This window comes from Pelodiscus sinensis, chromosome 8, assembly GCF_049634645.1.
Source record: "Pelodiscus sinensis isolate JC-2024 chromosome 8, ASM4963464v1, whole genome shotgun sequence".
NCBI lineage: Eukaryota > Metazoa > Chordata > Testudines > Trionychidae > Pelodiscus > Pelodiscus sinensis.
The window spans coordinates 5,333,865-5,353,306 of record NC_134718.1 but is presented as its reverse complement, the minus strand read 5'-3'; the positions used below and the strand labels follow the sequence as shown (position 1 = coordinate 5,353,306).

The 19,442-nt window shown below is 57.3% G+C and overlaps 1 protein-coding gene across 4 annotated transcripts in view; it reads left to right on the top strand.

The window, feature by feature from the left end:
* Positions 1-5,046, top strand: part of PTPN20 (protein tyrosine phosphatase non-receptor type 20) — a 28,092-nt gene extending 23,046 nt beyond the window's left edge. For all 4 annotated transcript variants that reach the window (XM_006118146.4, XM_025182154.2, XM_025182155.2 and 1 more), the window contains 3 exons: positions 1,111-1,326; positions 1,566-1,628; positions 3,657-5,046. In XM_006118146.4, coding sequence (XP_006118208.2) covers positions 1,111-1,326; positions 1,566-1,628; positions 3,657-3,737 — 360 coding nt within the window. In that variant the 3' untranslated portion in view covers positions 3,738-5,046. The remainder of the gene's footprint in view (positions 1-1,110; positions 1,327-1,565; positions 1,629-3,656) is intronic.
* Positions 5,047-19,442: the final 14,396 nt, after the last annotated feature.

Genomic DNA, 19,442 nt, shown 5'->3' with positions numbered 1-19,442 from the left:
GAGATCGTCAGTGCTCTTGTGGAAACTCAAGCGGCCAGTGTAGACAGTTGGCAAGTTTTTCTGCAAAAGTAGCTGCTTTTGCGGAAAAACTTGCCAGTCTAGACACAGCCTGTATGTTTGACAAGGGGGCCTCGGGCGCTACGTACTGTGTCTCTCTGACGGTATTTAGAGCAATGCTGAATACGCTTCTTCCGTAGCATGTTCTGATCTTCTTTCCGCTTGCTCAGAACTGGAATTACAGGAGTGCCACAGAGAGGGATTTGGCCTTACCTTTGGGCAGAAACAGTGGATCTGGCCATGCCGTTTTCAGGACAGGGTCTGAAGGCCTTTAATGCAGTTGAGGGCATTTGCAGGGTGTGCTCAGATGAGAACCGGGATAAAACTGTGTCCTCAGCAAGGACCGAGGGGTGTGGGGGGAGGCATGGCGGGGAGATGATCACTGGTGGCATCGCTAGACAGTCTGCATTCCATTCAGAGAAGCAGCTACATGGGATGTCCAGATGTTTGGAGATTCCTGAGCCTGCTGGATTAGAACAGGTTCCTGGGCAAGATGTCCAGTCCTTCCTACTTCCCCTGGAACAGACAACCAGGTAGGATGCTCTTTGCAGGGCTTCCAGGAGCCACCCTAGGCAGAGGCACGAGATAGAGGGATCTCTTATGGGGGGGGGGGGAGTCAATGGAACAGTTTGGAGCCTCGAAGATTCATTTTGAATTCTGGATTGAATGACTCCCGTCCTCCAGTATCCCAGGATGCCCATCATGGGTACTAACACTGTGGAAAACGCTGCAATACCTGGCATTTGTCTGTATGCTTTGTGAACACGTTTAGCGCAGTCCCTTTGAACTATGGGCTCAGATATAAAGTCACTGCAATTGCCCAGTGCTCAGGCAGTGACTCTATGCTAGTGTCAAAGGGATCCGACACAGACCCGAGGAACCTATTTGTTTTTCTGGGATGCCTGGGCGAAACCTCTGGGAGCCCTCGGCCACCTACCCATGTGCAACAGTGCACGGCTACTGAGGAAGTCCACGGGCACCACTGGTTGCCTTTCTAGGTGTCACTCCCTGCCCCCTATCATGAATTTCACGCTGGCGGTCGCTCTCTTCCAGACAGGAGAGAAGCGCTTCATCAGACACCTGCAGTTCACCACCTGGCCGGATCACGGCACCCCCAGGCTGATAGAGCATCTTGTCAAATTTGTTCGCTACATGAGAAAAATTCACCAGACGGGCCCCATCACGGCCCACTGCAGCGCTGGGATCGGAAGGAGCGGGGTGCTGCTGTGTATCGATGTTTTGCTGAGCTGCATTGAGAAGGATCTGTGTGTGAGTATGTCTGACCCAAGCCGTAGCGAATGGTCCCTCTACCTTATTCGTGGAGGGGCAACAGTTCGCCCCAGGTCAGGTTTCAAAAGACAACGGTAGAAAGTCCTGATTCCTGTTGGCTTCGGGGGTAACAGTTAATAGCCAAACGAGGAAGAGACGCCTTATGCCCCTTCATTGAGAATGGTTCCTTCTTTTCAATCTCTTGTCCGGCACTGACGTACCCTGTTCTCTCCCGGCAGTTCAACGTCAAGCAGATAGTGAGAGAGCTCAGACACCAGCGATTTGGCATGATTCAAACCCAGGTAAGGTCTCCGCCACCAGGTCGGCCAACTCTGTATAACGTCCCTGATTCAGCAAGGCACGGGCGCTGCCACCGGCGCTCATGAGACTTAAACAAGTATCCATGTGCCTCGCTGAACTGGGGCCTTAAGCAGCACTTAATTGGTGCCAGGGCTTACCAGAGCAAAGCCCCGCCTGGCCGTTCATAACCCCGCCCCTCTGGACCCGGCCGTTCATAACCCCGCCCCTCTGGGCCCGGCCGTTCATAACCCCGCCCCTCTGGGCCCGGCCGTTCATAACCCCGCCCCTCTGGGCCTGGCCGTTCATAACCCCGCCCCTCTGGGCCCGGCCGTTCATAACCCCGCCCCTCTGGGCCCGGCCGTTCATAACCCCGCCCCTCTAGGCCCGGCCGTTCATAACCCCGGCCCCTCTGGGCCTGGCCATTCATAACCCCGCCCCTCTGGGCCTTAATGGTCATAGTCCTGGTCCCTCTGGGCCTGGCCGTTCATAACCCCTCCCCTCTGGGCCCGGCCGTTCAAAACCCCGCCCCTCTAGGCCTTAATGGTCATAGTCCTGGTCCCTCTGGGCCTGGCTGTTCATAACCCCGCCCCTCTGGGCCCGGCCGTTCATAACCCCGCCCCTCTGGGCCTGGCCGTTCATAACCCCGCCCCTCTGGGCCTTAATGGTCATAGTCCTGGTCCCTCTGGGCCTGGCCGTTCATAACCCCGCCCCTCTGGGCCCGGCCGTTCATAACCCCGCCCCTCTGGGCCCGGCCGTTCATAACCCCGCCCCTCTGGGCCTGGCCGTTCATAACCCCGCCCCTCTGGGCCTGGCTGTTCATAACCCCGCCCCTCTGGGCCCGGCCGTTCATAACCCCGCCCCTCTGGGCCTTAATGGTCATAGTCCTGGTCCCTCTGGGCCTGGCCGTTCATAACCCTGCCCCTCTGGGCCCGGCCATTCATAACCCCGCCTCTCTAGGCCTTAATGGTCATAGTCTTGGTCCCTCTGGGCCTGGCCGTTCATAACCCCGCCCCTCTGGGCCCGGCCGTTCATAACCCCGCCCCTCTGGGCCTTCATGGTCATAGTCCAGGTCCCTCTGGGCCTGGCCATTCATAACCCCGCCCCTCTGGGCCTGGCCATTCATAACCCCACCCCTCTGGGCCTTAATGGTCATAGTCCTGGTCCCTCTGGGCCTGGCCATTCATAACCCCGCCCCTCTGGGCCTGGCCGTTCATAACCCCGCCCCTCTGGGCCTTCATGGTCATAGTCCTGGCCCCTCTGGGCCTGGCTGTTCAGAGGCCTGGCCCCCCTGTGGGTTTGCTGCATCCATTGCGGAAGTAAAACAATTGTCTGAGCCCCTCCTCCATTCGAATGAAGCACTGGCCTGAAGGCCCAGTTCTCCCACTGCCGCTCAGGCTGGCTGGTACCTTCCTCCATGACTGGTCCCAGTCGTGCAAAGCTGCTAGAATCTGGCCACAGAAATGCTGGGGGAGGGATCCCCGGGGTCACAGAGTGTCCCGCCCTTTGATGGGCACAGCGGAGTAGGCGACACTCCCCAGACTCCTTAGCCAGGAGGGGGCCAGTGTGCTCTTTACAAAGGACAGGTAATAGGCTGAGCCAGCCCTTAAAGCGGGCTTGAATCCTGGGGAGGGGGGGCAGCAGGAAGGTGGGAAAAACTCAGTTCAGGCCACCACTCAGTCACCCCTGCTCGGCCATGAGTTTCCAGGGGGGAGAAGATGGCTGAGTGCCTGCCTTAGGAGCGACTGAGGCAGGGGTAAGGGAGGCAGTGCCTAGCCCCCACAGGCCCGTTGTCCAGCCGTACTCAGGAATGTGCCTAACCTGCCGCGCTGCCCTCAACCGGGCCGCCTTTCCAGAGACAGGCCCTCAGGAGTGAGTGGGGCGGAGGGGGAGCACCCCGAGTTTCCTGCAGCCTTAGAGTATGTGCACGGTACAGTCGCCCTCCCAGGCCAGCCAGTCCTCCAGGCCTCTCTGGATGTGTGTCCGCAATGTAACAGGGTGCCTGCGTGCTGGTTTCTGTCTCCACATGCCAGGACCAGTACCTGTTCTGCTACGAGGTAGCGCTGCAAGTGCTGCAAAACATCGAAACCAGGGAAGCCGATCTCCTGCAGTAAGAGCCGCCTTGGAGAGCCCACCTTCCGGGAGCCGTGTTCTGACGGTCCGGCATGGGCAGGTGCTGTACCACGTGCCCTCTTGCCTGGCGCGCTGCGTCAGGAACCGTTGATTTCTAAAGCATTTCTAAACCCCCAGAACGTAGGCTGGTCAATTATTTATACGTTGGCTCGCTGGCTTGAGGACTGTCCGTGTCACCTGGTAAGAGTCATGTGGATGTTCCGCCTAACGTGGCCAGGAGAGTAACTCTGGTAGGTGGCCCTGGAGTGACGTACCATCAAGGACTGCCGCGGTACCCGGTTAGCTTTACTATCTGAGGGGCAGCTAGGAACCCCGAGACATGACTGTGTCAAGCTCAGGGGCGTCGGTCTCTCATGCCGCTCCAGACTTTTGCTCCTGTGTTTCGAATCAGTATTCTCAGCCCTCAGGGATGCTCTCAAGCAAGGGAGCCGGTTTGTTTGCTGCTGGTGGCTGGAACAGCTTCGAGCCATTTCCTGCTGTCAGCCTAGCTTCAGGGATCCCGCTGCCATTGGGTAAAGGAATTGATGGAGGGACATGACCCCAAAGCCCTAGTGAGCCACTTTCAGAGCAGGCAGAGAGCTCAAACAATTGGAACGGGAGCAACTTTCCCCCAGCAATGTCAGCCTAGGTGAGATCATTAACTTCTTTCGCTCTTCACTCATGTCAAAGGGAAAGGGTTACTAACCAGCTTTGGGAGCATGTGTATCAATAACTGTCCCGTTAAACATGCAATTCTTCCCTCCCCACTGAGTTGCTCCCTAAGAATCCCTTATTTAGGGCCTGCCTGATCCAGCTCCAATTCAAGCTGACGAAAAGTCCCATCGATTTCACAATCTGGTCCTTCAACAGCATGAAATAGCTCGATTTGACTAGAATCTGCGAAAGCTGGTTCACTTTCTGTGAATTCTGGTTTGCGCCGAAATCTCCTGTTCCCCCTGCGAGGCTGAAATCTGCATTAAACTGGGAAGCATTCTGGAATATCTTACCTGCCTCCCAGCCTGGGGCGCGGTGGAGTTCATTTTTCATGTTTGCAAATTGCATACTGTTAGAATATTCTTGTAACTCATTTGCCTAGAGGGCTCTATTTACGGATGTAGAATTCTTAGCTATGCAACAGAAGAGTCTCTTCCGTCAAGGCAGGCAACACAGTGGCGAAATATATTAACAGTGATGTGTGTATAAAAACTGCTTCTTTGACTTCAAGATGGTAGTAGTCATGTTAAGAGGTATTGGCATACAAAACCACTCCTTGAGCTACAAGACAATAATAAAGACTCTTGTTTCATTTTATTGTGGATCCGAGTGATAGATTTTTGGCACAGGAGGATTATGGCATTAAATACAACTTAAAACCCAACTTTCCAAAAAATACATCCCTATGAAATTATTCTGAGATTCCAGGCCAATTTTTGCTTTCTTCCCCCAGCTACATGGAGCTATCCCAGGGGTAACTTTTGGGAGTAGCGTTTACAGCATGAGCCAGATGCTGAGTGAGTGACAGTGCTAAAAATCCAGAATGTCTATTAAGTCATTGGCACAACTCCAGAATGACACTGCTGTAAATGAGAATAGAACCTGGTGTTCTATCTTGAATGAATTAAGCCTTCTAGAAAGCATCATTCTCCATTTGTTTCACTCCGCATGTGTCATCTAGAGTAGCAGCTATTTGCACAGATCTGTCAAGCATCATTAGCCAAATGAATGTTCATAAATCTGTTACCTCTATTTGGTCCTGGCCTTTCACTTTGGTGTTATTTACCGCACTGTGCATGCATCGCAATGTAAGATAAAATTGCACCACCTATTGCACAATTCACTTTTTATAGTAAACCGATTCAAACCAGTTTTGCAATAGAAACGCTCTGGACTTTGTACGGAGATGGCTGTGAACAAACCTCTTGGACTTGTAAAGACAGCCCCGTGTTGCTCCACTTTTTACACGTGCATCAGCTTTGCAGCTGTTTGAACGTACACGTTTCCTGTTTTACAGGGCTATTAAAGTAAGAGAAGTTTGGAAGCAGTGGCTTGTGTCTCATTTCGGTCTCTTGATATGAAATAGATGCAATAATAGCAAAGTTTAAACTACCAGCAAGTGGTTTGGGAGCAATATAAGCCCACCCTCCCCCGCCTTAGGCATAAAACAACATGGGGGTCAGAAGGAAGCCTAGCTCCGAGGATAGTCGCGCAGTAGACTGTTGCCAAGGAAAGTTGTAGAATCTTTGTGATTGGAGGATTTTAAGAGGTTAGGCAAATACCTGTCTCCTCCGGGCCAGGGTTACCTAATCCTGCCTTAGCACGAGGGGTGGACTCAATGAACTCGTGATGGGCCTACATCTTTGTGATTCCCTGGGGGCAAACTGCCCTACCTCTGCCCATTTGTGGCATTTCTTGTGCCTGCCTCTGAAGCAGCTGTGGCCACTAGAAGGCTGGACAGATGGGGGTGTGATCCAGTCCAGCAATCCCGGAGTTCCTCCAATGGCCGAGCCTGATTCCTCGGTAGCGTAACCTCCGTGGCAAGTGCTGTAGAGGTGGGTCCCGTCCTGCCATCCGGCCTCAGGCAAAATGTACCGCAGTGGTAAGGCTGCACCTTGCCACAGAGCCAGCCTTCAGCTCTCTGGACAGCACGCTGCGGGAGAGCTCTCCCTGCGGGAGAAGTCGGACTGGAGCAGGAAATAGAGCCGTGTTCATCGCGGGACCTACAGCCACTTGGGTTCGCACTGCCCAGCGGGGCAGGACTGGACCGTGCTGAGCCTCCATTTGCTGGGGCGCAGCGGAGTTGCTGAGAGCCACCGAGAGGGCGCGGGCCAGGGAGCGAGAGAAGGATGATGGAGACGCATGCTGGGGGCAGAGAACGCCAAGGGCCAGGTGCAAATGCCTTGTGTTTGCTCTCAGTGCTCCGGTAGGTGCTGCACAGGGGAGGCCTGAGGAGGAGTCGCCATGGGGCTAGTGGAGCACACATGGCACCCGCAAAGGGTGAGGCCAAGCTGCTTTGTGCACTGGAGACTGTGACCCACAGAGCTTACGCTGTGTCTCCCTTCCTACCTCCTCCCCTTCCCCAGTCAAGTCCCTAACCGGCAGGTTTGCGAGAGGGAAGCATTGCCTTGCAAACGGGGTCCAGGGGAGGCCATATCATTTCCCCGGCTCTCTGCAGGGGAGCTCAAGCCAGGGGGGTTAGGTTTTCAGCAGCAACCCCTGGATAACTGACACCTGCCCGTTTTGCTTCCCAAGACACCTGGCAGCAGGTGACGCGAGCGGCGTGCCACACTCGCTGGAAGGGTGACTGGAGACTGATGCCTTGCTAGGCTGCCCAGCGGAGTCGCCGCAAGGAGATCTTGCTGTGTGACTCACCGGTGCCGGCAGGATTTGAACCCCTGGCCCTTCAGCCCTAACTATGGGCCCTCCTGTAGCCCAGCCACCGAGAAGCACTTGACGCGTTGTCCAACTGTTCACCAAGCAGCCGTGGCGTATTGGCGTTTGGGAGCCCAGGATGCTAACCCGGCGAGACAGGATATCCCGACCGGCTTAGTCCTCCTGAAAGGCAGCGCGGTGCAGTGGGCAGTGCTGGGTTTGGCCCACCTGCATTACCCTAGAGAGCAATCTAAGAGCCCAGGGCAGTGCAGAAAGGGCCGGGCATGGCCAGAGTTAATGGTAATTGTGTCCCCGGGGCAGAGCCATTGAATGTAGACGCCAGGGAGCAGTGTCGACGGACGGTGAATAAACACTGCCACCTACTGGCCCAGGGCAAACCCCACACCCTTAGCCGATCCTGTTCAGTGCCTAGACCCACCAGGGGCAGCCTGGGCTGCTGAGTGGGCTGCAGGCGCGGCCTCCTCCATCGCAGTGGGCCCGACTGTCACAGCCAAGGCAGAGGTTTGCTTCTAGCCCCCCGCGCCTGCGTCGCTAGACTCTGCGCGGGTGCTGACCGCACCGTAGCAGCGCTGTGATTGGATGCCCAGGGACCGCGCGGCCCTCACAGCCAATGCCATTGGACGTGAAACAAGAGGAATGATGCTCAGGACCATGCAGCCCTGACCCTGCGACAGGCCCAATGGGACCTTTCCTGGCCGGGGCTCCTCACTCGTTAGCACAAACCAGCAATTAACCAGCATCTCCCTCCTCGATTCATTTCCTGCCTCCAGCAAAGGCGGTTCAGCCCCTCTCGGAAAGGAGCCCCTCCGATTCAGAGCGTCCCCTTTTCCATCCAAATGTGTCAGGAGATTGCCCCCAGTCACCTCCCTTCTCCTTCTTCTGGGCCAAACCTGCCGGTTCATGAGCTCTTCCGGCCCATCTGCCGGTAGCCGCTGGAAGGACTTGCTGAAGCACCGACTGTCAGACACCAAGAAACAGGGAGTAGTTCAGCGGTAATTGTTGTAAAGAAACACACAACCAGAGATACAGCCAGGTAGTCGGACTGGCGGCTTCCCTGCCTCCCCAGAGTGGCACGCTCGGATTAAACTGCGCAGTGCTCCAGCTTGCCACAGCTGCAAGACCGGACAGTACAGAGCCAGCACTCTTGGGCATAGACAGACCGTGGGAAGTGGGAAGAAACAAGACACACAAAACGGGGAAGGAGGGAACTGGTGGAGGGCGGAGGGGCCGGAAGAGGGAGGTGGAAGGGAGTCTGGTATTATCTGCGCTAACTCAGAATTCCTTATCCGAATGGGCCAAGAAACGGGGTCCCCATTTCTGCGAATTGCTGTAAGCGCTCGCCACACCGGCATTGACCGGAGTCTTGCTCTCGCGGCTAGCTCAGAGGGCGCAGGCATTTCTGATTGGCTGGGAGCTGGGTCCAAAGCTGCCACGTGTGTGCGATGAGATTTAGAAGCATGCTCACCTGCCCTTGGATTTCATCACCAGCCCAGCTGTTGGTAATCCCCCGGCAGGGCCCAGAAACGGGCGGCCCGTCCATATAGGCCAAGTAGGCGGTTGCCTAGGGCGCCAAATTAAATGGGGCGCCAAATGGTGGCGCAATTTCATTGAGGGGTTTGGAGGTGGGGGAGCCGATTGCAGGGTTTGCCTAGGGTGCCGGTTTCTGGCAGCTAGTCTAGGGCTGCCCCTGAGAAGGGACCCAGACACTCTACACAGTCCTTCCCTGAACTACAGAGGCAGAGCAGGTAGCAGCAGCATCCCCCGTCTACAAATGGGGCACGAACGGAGCAGTGGACTTGCCCAAGTTCATAGCAGAGCCAAGAACCAGACCTAGCTCTTGCCAGCCCCTAGCCACCAGCCCAACCCGCATCCTTTCGCCCATGGAGCCCAGCTGAAATGTCTGCTTCGCAAGGCTTTCACTGACTTTTGGTGTGGGCTGTGTGGTCAGTTTCAGCCTAAAGCTCAGGGTGAGCACTGGGAAATGTGGGTTGTCTTGGAGAAAAGGGGAAGAAACGCTGCCCCTACATGACATGGCTTCATCTTGCACTCTGCCTGGGACTCCTGGGTCCTGTTTCTTGCTGCGCTCAGAATTCCTAGGTGCTAAGGCCAGAAGGTGAGCCTGGGGGCTCCCTTGTCTTAATGCCTGTTTGAACAAGAGCCGGTCTTTTCCAAAAGCATCCAGCCTTGATTTAAAACCCGCTTGGTGATGGAGACGCCAACTTCCCCTGCCTCCGTTTCCCCATCTATCGCGCCAACTTGCGCTGCCTCAGTTTCCCCATCTATTGCTCCAACTTGCTCTGCCTCAGTTTCCCCATCTATCGCGCCAACTTGCTCTGTCTCAGTTTCCCCATCTATTGCTCCAACTTGCTCTGCCTCAGTTTCCCCATCTATCGCGCCAACTTGCTCTGCCTCAGTTTCCCCATCTATTGCGCCAACTTGCTCTGCCTCAGTTTCCCCATCTATCAAAGGGCCGCAATGCTCACTCGCCTCACGGGGGCGGCTGAGGCTTAGTCATCATTTGCAGCGTGCCGAAAGAGCCTTGGAGAGAGATGCTCTGAAGTGCCAAATATCCTGCCCAGAAGCCCGCCTTGGTTACTTTTACTGCTCCAGTGCTAGGGTGTGTGTGTGTGTGTGTGTGTGTGTGTGTGTGTGTGTGTGTGTGTGTGTGTCTGTGTGTGTGTGTGTGTGTGTGAAAAGCAGCAACACCCACACAAGGTGGGTCTGCTTTTGAAGACGGTGTGGCCAGCATCCCTTGGCTGAGAAGTCTTCCAGCAGCCCCTTGTTGCTGACCCCCAGAGATAAACCGATAACGGGAGGAAGGCGAGAAGGAAAAGTTTGCAATCCCAGCCTTACCCGCTAGATGTCGCCACGCTCTTCCACATGGGTCAGGAGTCGGTGGGTTTGCTCCCTCCACGACAGGCATGTGCCTAGCACCAGGGGTTGGGACCCTTCACTTCTAGGTCATCTGGGTTAATACTGGCCAGATGGCTCGCAGCGCGGGCAGCCAGTGGGCGGCTGGAACTGACACTCAAAGGGAGGGTGTGAAATGGGAGCACTGGGCTCTCCAGGACCAAGGGAGACCCAGCGAAGGCCAAGGGCACATGGGGCTGAATGTGCTCCCCCAAGTCGTTCCCAAGCCAGTCTGCGTGCACACTGCTCATACGCCAGTCCCCGCTCTGTCACGTGTCTGTCCCTGTCCTGGGTTCCCTACCCCCTTGGCCTACAAGCTAGGGACTCCAGTCTATACTTTGGGTCCGCTTGCTGGTAGGGGCAGGAGCTGGCTGCATGAGTTGTCTGGGTCGGTCTCTTCTAGCTAGTCCAGAAGACTAGGTAGAAGGAGGGATGCTATTCTGTACACACGCCCCTTTGGGCTGGGGTGTCCCCCCTGGTCCACCTCCTGCCACGGGCATGCGAAGAGGCCAGTCTTCCTCTCTCTCCGTTATCCTCCACGGAGGTTCATCATGAGCTGTACAAGCAAACTCCTGGTCTTTCTTTCGGAGAGACTCCCCCTGTGCCACCGCGGGGGCCTGATCCCGTATCGCCTCCCGGCATCCCCAGTGCGGATTACGTGGCAGTTTCTTCTCCCTGCCATAAGCCTGCGACAAAGCAGCCCGCAAACACGCAGTAGGGGCAGACACACCACCAACGTCCACCCTTCACCTGCACAGACTCACGCTCCCCCGCAAGCAGCCTGTGTCCACACATATGTCATCGGCCCCCCGCCAGCTGTCACCTCTAGAGATAAAGAAGCACAAGCCCCGCCCACATATGCTAATGTGGTACCTCACTCTGCTGGTCCCAAGTAGCAATGTCCTACCCTCGATAGGATGAGCTAGAAGGTGATATGAGCATCCGGGAGGAGCCATTGTAGTGGTGGCCGATATGGATAAGCCCATCCACTCCCTCAGAGGCCCACGGGAAAATCTGGCCCGTGATAACCCACATAGGGTTAGCCACCTACAGGAGGAAATGCGATCCAACAGCAGGAGGGCAGTGGAGGCTAATGGCAAGGACGTGGGAGTAGCTTTCCCCCACCTGCTTTCATCCCTTTCTTGTCTAGTTAGAGCCAGTGCAACATTTTTCAGCAGGCTCCCGGAAGAATGGAAAAGGCCGGGAACAGAGGGGGAACCCTGCAAGTGCTGCTTGAAGAGCAAGACGCATCCTTGTTTGTAATGAGCCATGGGAAAGGCAACGTTCCCCGTGGGGAGAATGTCACTTGCCCACCCCGCTGTGCTATTAAGAGTGTAAGCGCTTTGGGGCAGGGACTGTCTCGCTGTGTTTCCCCTTTCAGCACCTTGCACAACAGGCCCCGATCGGAGCTGGAGGTCTGTACCATGGCTGGGGCTCCTCAGCAGGACCACCCTACGAACACAGGTTAACCCGTCTAATCTGTCATGCAGCCGGAGGGGAGCATGGCCGGGAGCTAGCATCTTCCCTTTCGCTCCTCACCTGTTTCCTGGCACGGCAGTCACCATGCGACACCCCATCCCCAGCTCCTATAGATGTCAGCACTGAGCCGTGCAGTGTATCTCCGATCCGACTTGTTGGACAGAGCGAGTACCATGCTATTTTCCTGTCAGGTGAAGATAAACCCCCTTTTCTCTCGGAGGCAGGCGGCCGAACCAGCCTGCAAGAAGGGAAGCGAAAGATTAACGCTATCGGAGGGAACCTGAGATGGCTGGAGAACCAGGCCTTTCTCCTAAGCCCCGCCAGGGTGTTTCCTTAATGGCTGATAGATGGATGCCAAAACTCCCATCGACGGCGGAGAGCCAGGATTTGCCCCTGCCCCTAGCGGTTAAGCTCCTGCAACCCCTGTCAGGGTAAAATAGCCCGGCTTGAATGAAAGAGACCAACTGATTCATGTTACCCCAGCTCGTGGGGACATGCTCCAGTGGTTAATCTCTTACAAGCGGGAGTCTTCCTTCCAGCTGGAATTTGTTAGGGTCAACGTATAACTTTAGGGGGGAGGCTCTGCGTCGAGCCATTGCATCTTGTTATGCCGTTGTTATCATGATCGAAAGGCCCCCTCCTGCAGCCCCATTCCTCGTCCCCAGCTATCCAGAGGAGCTCAAACAGGTTTTCTGCCATGTCTTCATCAATGGGGCAGTCTGAATTCGTCCGACAGAGTGGGTCGCTCAGTTCGGCTCCCCCGTGAAAAGGGGAAGGCCCAGTCCCCTATGTTTGAAAAGCACGAGTCACATCCCCCATTCAAAATATTATGGCATAGGCTTAGAAAGCCTCTGGATTTTGAAACGGAGAAGTGGTTTTTTTGGGGGGGGGAGGGGGGGTTTCTTTGCCTTCTCGGGTTGGTGTTTTCACCAACGTTTCAAACTTTTCTGCACCACCGGCAGGCTAGAAACGTTTTTAAAAGGAAGCTGAGCTCTCCCTCCCCCCGCTCCCCAGGAAACCAAGAACTGGGGCTCCAAATAAAAGAAACCCAGTGACGATTATGAGCCTTGTGATAACCCTTTGGGAATGCCGGAGGGGCTGGGAGACGCCCACACTCTGAGGCAGGCACATTGTGGGCTACGTCTCCACTCGCGGCTTCTTGCGCCAGAAATATGCAAATGAGGCTAAGCTTGGCATATCGCCGAGCCTCATTTGCATACCTAATGAGCCGCCATTTTTGCAGAAGAGGCTCTTGCGCCAGAAAGAGCTGTCTACACGGCCCCTTCTTGCGCAAGAAAAACCCTCTTGCGCAACGCCGTTCTTCCTGAAAATAATTGACGAAAAGGCCTTGCACAAGAGGGGTTTTTCTTGCGCAAGAAGGGGCCGTGTAGACAGCTCTTTCTGGCGCAAGAGCCTCTTCTGCAAAAATGGCGGCTCATTAGGTATGCAAATGAGGCTCGGCGATATGCCAAGCTTAGCCTCATTTGCATATTTCTGGCGCAAGAAGCCACGAGTGGAGACATAGCCCCATGTTTGGCAAAACTCGCACCGACGCGGCTCTTATGTTGACTGGAGTTGGTTGGAAATTTGGGCTACGTGCAGAGAGGCCGTTGCTGTAGGAGTCAAGGGGGGGTGTGATCCAGCCAACCCGGCTCAGGCTGCCCTCAGGTCTGGAGGAGGAACAGAGCAGCTCTGGATTCCTGGTGCTCTGAATTACTTTCCCCCCCTCTGTGTTATTAAAATTATTCTGTGCCCTTGCGCTTCCCTCAACGGTCCCCTCCAGGCCTGCTCCTTGGCCTGCCATGGGGAAAGGTGAACCCTGGTGCCGCTACGCCAGGCCCCCACAATGCCCCAGTCCGTCCCATCCAGGGACTGTAGGGCTGGCTGCCTTGGGCCCCTAAAGCACGGGGCCAGCTGACCCAATTTGTCCCCTGCACGGCTCCACCGGTTGCACCTCCGCATCGCCCCGGAGGAAAGCGTGGGGCAGCCCGCAAAGAGCCCGGGGAAGCCAGGCAGAAATGAAGTCATTCGGCGCCGCGCTCAGCTGGCTGCCTCCACATCCCCCCCGGGGGGCGGCGAAGTTGCTTGTTGCAAACTGTCCTTATTAACGAGACGTTCCATTTCGATTGGACCTAGCACCTGCCTCCACTTACCCGCCGCCGTGGCCCCGGCTCTGCGGAAGCCCAGGCAGGGTGCGGGCGAGCCAGGCGGCCGAGGGGAGGCCGGCGTGCCTTTGAAGGCGATCATTTGTCTTCATCAGCCGCGGCCATCCTTGAGCGCCCTGACAGCCGCCTCTCCCCGCGCGGCAATCAGGGCTGCTCGCGCCGAGAGGTAAGATAATGGACGGGCGGCCCGGCTTGAGCCTGGGGAGCGATTTGTATTCATTAACGCGCCCGCTAATTGCCCTGCTCGGATGCTCGTGGGACCGAGACAGCAGCCAGTGCGGCCTGGCCGCGCCGGATCGGAGCCTTCTGCCTCGGGTGTGCAAGGAGGCCTGCGTGGAAACGGGTGACAGAGGCCTGGGAATGGCCCCGATCCTGGGTCACCAGTGTGAGATAGGGCTGGGGGGGCACAGGGAGTGGTGGGGTGTCTGAGGGGAGGTGGGGGATGGGTTATAACCTCTCCCCTGTGTAAGGTGGGGCTGGGGGGGGGTACAGGGAGCACTGGAGTGTCTGAGGGGAGGTGGGGGTTGGGTTATAACCTTTCCCCCGTGTAAGGGAGGGACTAGGGGGGCACAGGGAGTGGTGGGGTGTCTGAGGGGAGGTGGGGGATGGGTTATAACCTCTCCCCTGTGTATGGTGGGGGCTGGGAACCCCCCTTCAGGAAGTTGCAGGCTGCTCTCAAATCCCCCCTCACTCTGCTCTTCTGCAGACTGAACAAGCCCCAATCCCTCAGCCTCTCCCCGTCGGGCATGTGTCCCCGCTGCCTTGGCTCGTCCTCTCGCTGGTGTTTCCAGCTGCGCCGAAGCCGAGGCCGAGGCGTTGGCCAGGGCGGTGGCTGTCCCTTGTCACACCCAGCTCAGTCACCTCCGGCTTGGCCTCCCCGCGGCCTGAGTCGTTCCCTGGTGGCTGGTCCCCGAACGCTGCATTTGCACATCCAACCAGGGCTCGTTAGGAAGGAGGAGGGGCAGACTCAGTCAGCTGTGACCTGTCAGTCACGGACTCAGGGCTTCAGCTCCCGGCTTTCGCAAGCCGCTCGCTGGTGCGCTAAGCCGCGCTCGGCCTCTCCCCGCCATGCTTGGCTGAGAACTCCAGGCGCGGGAGGGTCGTGCGGCGGCCGTGACGAGGCTCGGAGGGCGTTTAGCCCGTTAGCGGAAGGGCAGGGCTGCGCATCACAGGAGTCCCATCTCCCCACGGCGTTCCGGGTTCTGACCTTGGCGTCTTTAATTAGCTCGTTACGCCAGCCCTCGGTTATTTCCTTACTGTCCAAGAACCTCTGGCATCCTGTCTGGCAAGCGCCCCGGCTCGCAGGAATGGAGGGCTTGCTGATTAGATGCGGAGGGTATGCATTCTGCACACCATTACAATAACATCCTTGATCCCTTAATGAGGACTGCTAACGGGGCAGGGAGGGCTGGGCAGGCGGGGGCAGGGTGCACAGAAGCCCTGAGAACGTGCTCACGCTGACAGCTGCTGCAGATGTCACGCCAGCAGCTGTGACGCTGGCAGCAGCGCCCAAGGCCAGCTGGAACGTGGGGGATCGTCACGCGCCCTAAGCCCCAGGCATCTCTCGCCATCCCCGTGTGGGGCGAGCTGGCATGTTTCCTGAGCCACGCCTGGCCCCGTTCTCCTCCTCGCGCCTCCTGGGCACGTGCCGGGGGCTTTCTTCCCAGAAGTTTGGACGTGCGCTGTAGCAAGAGCGGCGTGGTTCGAGGCACCGGCTCAAGTCCGGAGAGTGGTGCCCGCTGATCTGAAACCACGTCTACCCTGTCTGGGGCGCACGGCCGATCGCTGGTCACGGTCCCATTTAGCATGCCAGAGACTCAACTTATGGCTCCTTGGCCTGCCTGCCTCCCGGGCCCCACTGGAAGATCTCATCCCTACGGTTCTGCCAGCCGGGGAAAGGGGCGTTTTCCTCGTTGCTGGTTTGATTCTCTGTCTCCCCTAAGTTATCCAACCTGGGCAATGGGATTTAACCCCACGAACGCCTCAGTCTGTTCTGCCACCCTGGCCCGGGACACACTGAGCCGCAGTGTGGTCTGTTCTATCGGCAGCCAAATCTGACACCACCGTGGTCAGAAACGCAGGCCGTAGTCTAGGACCTGGGGACAGATCCTGGTCAGACCTGTGTAAGTCCGGAGTGGCCCTGCTTACTTGGGTGGGCGGCTGGGACAGGCGTGCAAAGGGGCAATTGAACAAACAGAGAATCCCTTTTAACAGGCTTTTGGGACGCTCCGGAGCGGTTCGGTGCAAAACGAGCACAGAACCTGTTGTAACGGAGGTCCCTTCGAGTCCTCCCAGAACTGCAACGCCGGGGTCTGCGCTCGTCTCCGGGAGAGGCTGACGAATGCTCCGGTGGCACTCGCAAACTCAGAACGTCGCCCTCCGTTTGTCGGCTCTGAAGAGGGTTTCTCGGCGATTTAGCCCCGGCTTCTGGAGTTCGGTTTCCTGATCCCGGTTGTGTTCTCCACATTAGCGCATCGCGATTCATTTGGCTTCGACTAACCCCGGTGCCCAGAGGCCTCCATCCGGCCCGGGGCTCCTCTGCGCGAGGTGTTTTGCAAAGGCGACGGAAAGGCCTAGTGCCTACCCCAAGCGTTAGCTGTTTTTGCACTGTCTGTGCCGTGGCAGGGGACGTGCGGCTGAAGGCATGGGTGTATTTCAGGAGCCCCCCTCGGCTCTGGATCACAATCCATCTCCCATGCTCTTCCTCCTGCCACCACAAAATAAAACTCGGGCAGAAATGCGGTCAGGCTTTTAAGCTACGGGGTGAGTCCGTTCCTGCCTCTCTAAACACCCCCGTCCCCTGCCTAGCCCTCCTGTGACCAACCCGGCTGTTACTCGAGGGCGGAAGTTTGGCGTTGTACCCTGGAGCGCTTCACGCTGCCAGGGTTGGGGGGAGGATTCCAGTCCCAATAAATTCAGGCCAGACGACGCAAGCCTGAGCCCCCTAAATCCCCCTGAGCGCGATGGAAGCCGTAGGCGCTCGGTGCCTGCATCATTCCAGAGGGAAGAGGGCAGCGGCAGCTCTCGTGTGTGGCCCATGAAGCGGGGGGCTTTCCCGGAGCGCTCCTACGTGCGTGGAGGCGCCTGAGGCCACTTTTTGAAGCACCAGGCGGAGTTTTTTCCTTGGGCCCAATGCTCAGCTGGGGTCAAACGTTCCTGCGTCGGGGAGGCGTTTTCTTTATGGTGAGTTGGGACGGGGCCTACAAACCCAGCACCCGGCAGGAAGGGGTTAAAGGCAGGGATGGGGGCCCAGGGCCAGAGGCAGCCCCCAGCTTGCCTGCATCCAGCCCCTCAAGGCTCAGGGCTCCCCCCCAGCATCGGGGAGCACACACAATCCGCTAGGCTGGGCCCCCCAGGCTCTGGGATGGGAGGGGCACGTGGGGAGGGTCTGTCTCCTCCTTAGGGGCCACGCCCGTGAGGGTTTGGATTTTTTTGTTTTGTTTTGCTTCTCACATGTGTGCGCCCCCCAACTGACTTCCCTCGGCCCCCGGCCCAGCAAGGGACCCCCAGCCCCGGGGGAAGGAATTGCTTTGGCCTGGAGAGACCCTGTCTCAGCACAAGCCAGGCCAGGAACGGAGGCGGAGAGCCGAGCGCAGTAGCCGGCGGCTCTGAGGGGAGCAGATGCCCAGTGGCCCAGCTCCCCGGGAGAGGCCTGGTGTGGGGCAGACCCTACTCCCTTGCCTAAGGCTCCCTGAGGTGACAGGAGCTTGGCTGGATTCGGGGGGGGAGAGGCAGGCAGTGCCAAATTCAGAGACCTGAATCTGGCCAATAATTGGCTTGCGTTGGACCCGCGTGGACGTCGGCAGAGGGACACCCAGCGGGGCGGCGCTATCCGGCACGCCGCGCCGGCTAGAGCGCTGGGGCTAGGCCAGCGTGCCCGACTGTGGGACCTCCGCTGCCTCCGTCCCCTGGCACGGCCCCCACCTCCTCCAGGCAGCCGTCTCCTCCTTCTGTAGGGGCCGGGGGCGGCGCAGCCAGGCCAGAGGAGCGGCCAGAGGGGTCCCACACCGTGCTCCTCTCCCCTCTGCGGCTCCCCACTCCGTAGCTGGTGCCCCTCCTCGTACTGGTCAGGAATTCCACTTGATGCTCCTCGTTCACACCAGGGCGGAGGAGGTGTAATTCAGCCCTAGGTGACATAGGGGTGTGAATGGTTAACCAGAAGGGTGGGAGCAATCCCTGCCCGATGTGGGCAGGGGGCTTCTCCAGCCCAGAGGGGCCACCACAGCTCCCGCTACGGCAGGGGGGCTGCACCCATCCGGCCGTTTCAACGGTTAACCAGTGAACTGATTAAACAGGGTTTTACACCCCCAAGGTCAATCATGTAGACCTGTGACCTTGAAAATGCGAGCAGGGTTCTTGATGTGAAAGGGGCCGGTCTGCATCTCTCTGGAATCATCTCACGGGCTCTGCCTGGCACCTGTCTCCGATGGGCAAGCATGAGCCGTTTCCTTCCTGTTCCCGGTGCGTGTGCTCCGGCAACTCTTTGGGCCCAGGGCTGGTCTTGTTTGCCCCGCTGTAAGTCAGACCTGATGCGGGAACCAGCTACGTTGCCAAACCTTCCCTTCCCCTGCACACACAAAAGCCAAGAGGCAGGCAAATGAAACTCACGGGCTTTTAAAAAAGAGAACAAACCTGCAGCTCTTTGCTCACCTTCTAGATAAAGAGCCTTCCGGGGACACTGGAGTCCCATTTTGAGACGCTTCCCTGCCCCCGCGAGAGCTAGAAACGTTGGTTTTTAATTGTTCCCTGCAAAGGAAAGCGGAGATTCGCTGGCACTCTCCGGAGGGCCGCAATGTGGGAAAATACCAGGCGTGGCGAGACCCATGGTAGGTTTGCAGGCGTGTAAGCCTGATGCTCGTTGGAAGGGACCCAGGCTCGCTGTGAATCGTCAGTTTCCCTCATAAGTACCAGGGAGGGGGAGGAGTTGAGTGCCCCTGTGGACCCAAGAACCAGTGTTGTCTTCAAGTCGCTGTTGTCAAGTCCAAGTCGAGTCTCGAGTCCCTAAAGTCGCTTTCGAGTCAAGTCCCAAGTCGAGTCTCAAGTCTTAATTTTAAAAATGTCAAGTCACTTTTGTACAAGCCATCAATAGCGGCATTTTCGGACTAGTTTTTCACCAAGTCGATTTAACAAAATTAGCACGTCTGAAGCCGAGTCTCAAGTCACAAACAATGAACCCGAGTCACGTCTCAAGCCGAGTCACCTCAGCGACTTACGTGGGACTCGAGTTCAAGTCATGGGACTCGAGTCAACAACTTGGCCAAGAACCAATGGCTGTAAACTGGCCATCAAAAAGTTTTGGTGTCCGCTTAAATGAAGGTTCAGCTCCATCAGAGGAGCGACCGTTCCGGACCCGCCTTCCCAGGGGAGCAGGGGAGGTAAAAAAACTGGGACCTTAGGTGGTCCTGCCTACCCTGGCCTGTGGCTGATGGAGGCTGCTAGCAGCAAAGATCCCCAGTGGCCAGTGAGGGGCGGCTCAGCAGGAAGTGCTCTGAGTTACTCCAGAGAATTCCTTGCCAGGGTCCTGCCCATGGACTCCAGGTCTAATTGATCATCCTATTTGGAGATGGGAAGTAATTTCCCACAAGGGAGCCTGGCGGAGACCCTGGGCGTTCCCCTTCCCCTGCAGCAGGGACACGGGTCACTTGTAGAATGAAAAGAGCGTGAACGATGGATTCTCCGTGACTTGAAGTTTGGAATCCAAGAGGTGAGGGCGTCAGTGACTCAGCCATCAGGGGCTACTGCAGGAGAGGGTGGGGGAGGTCG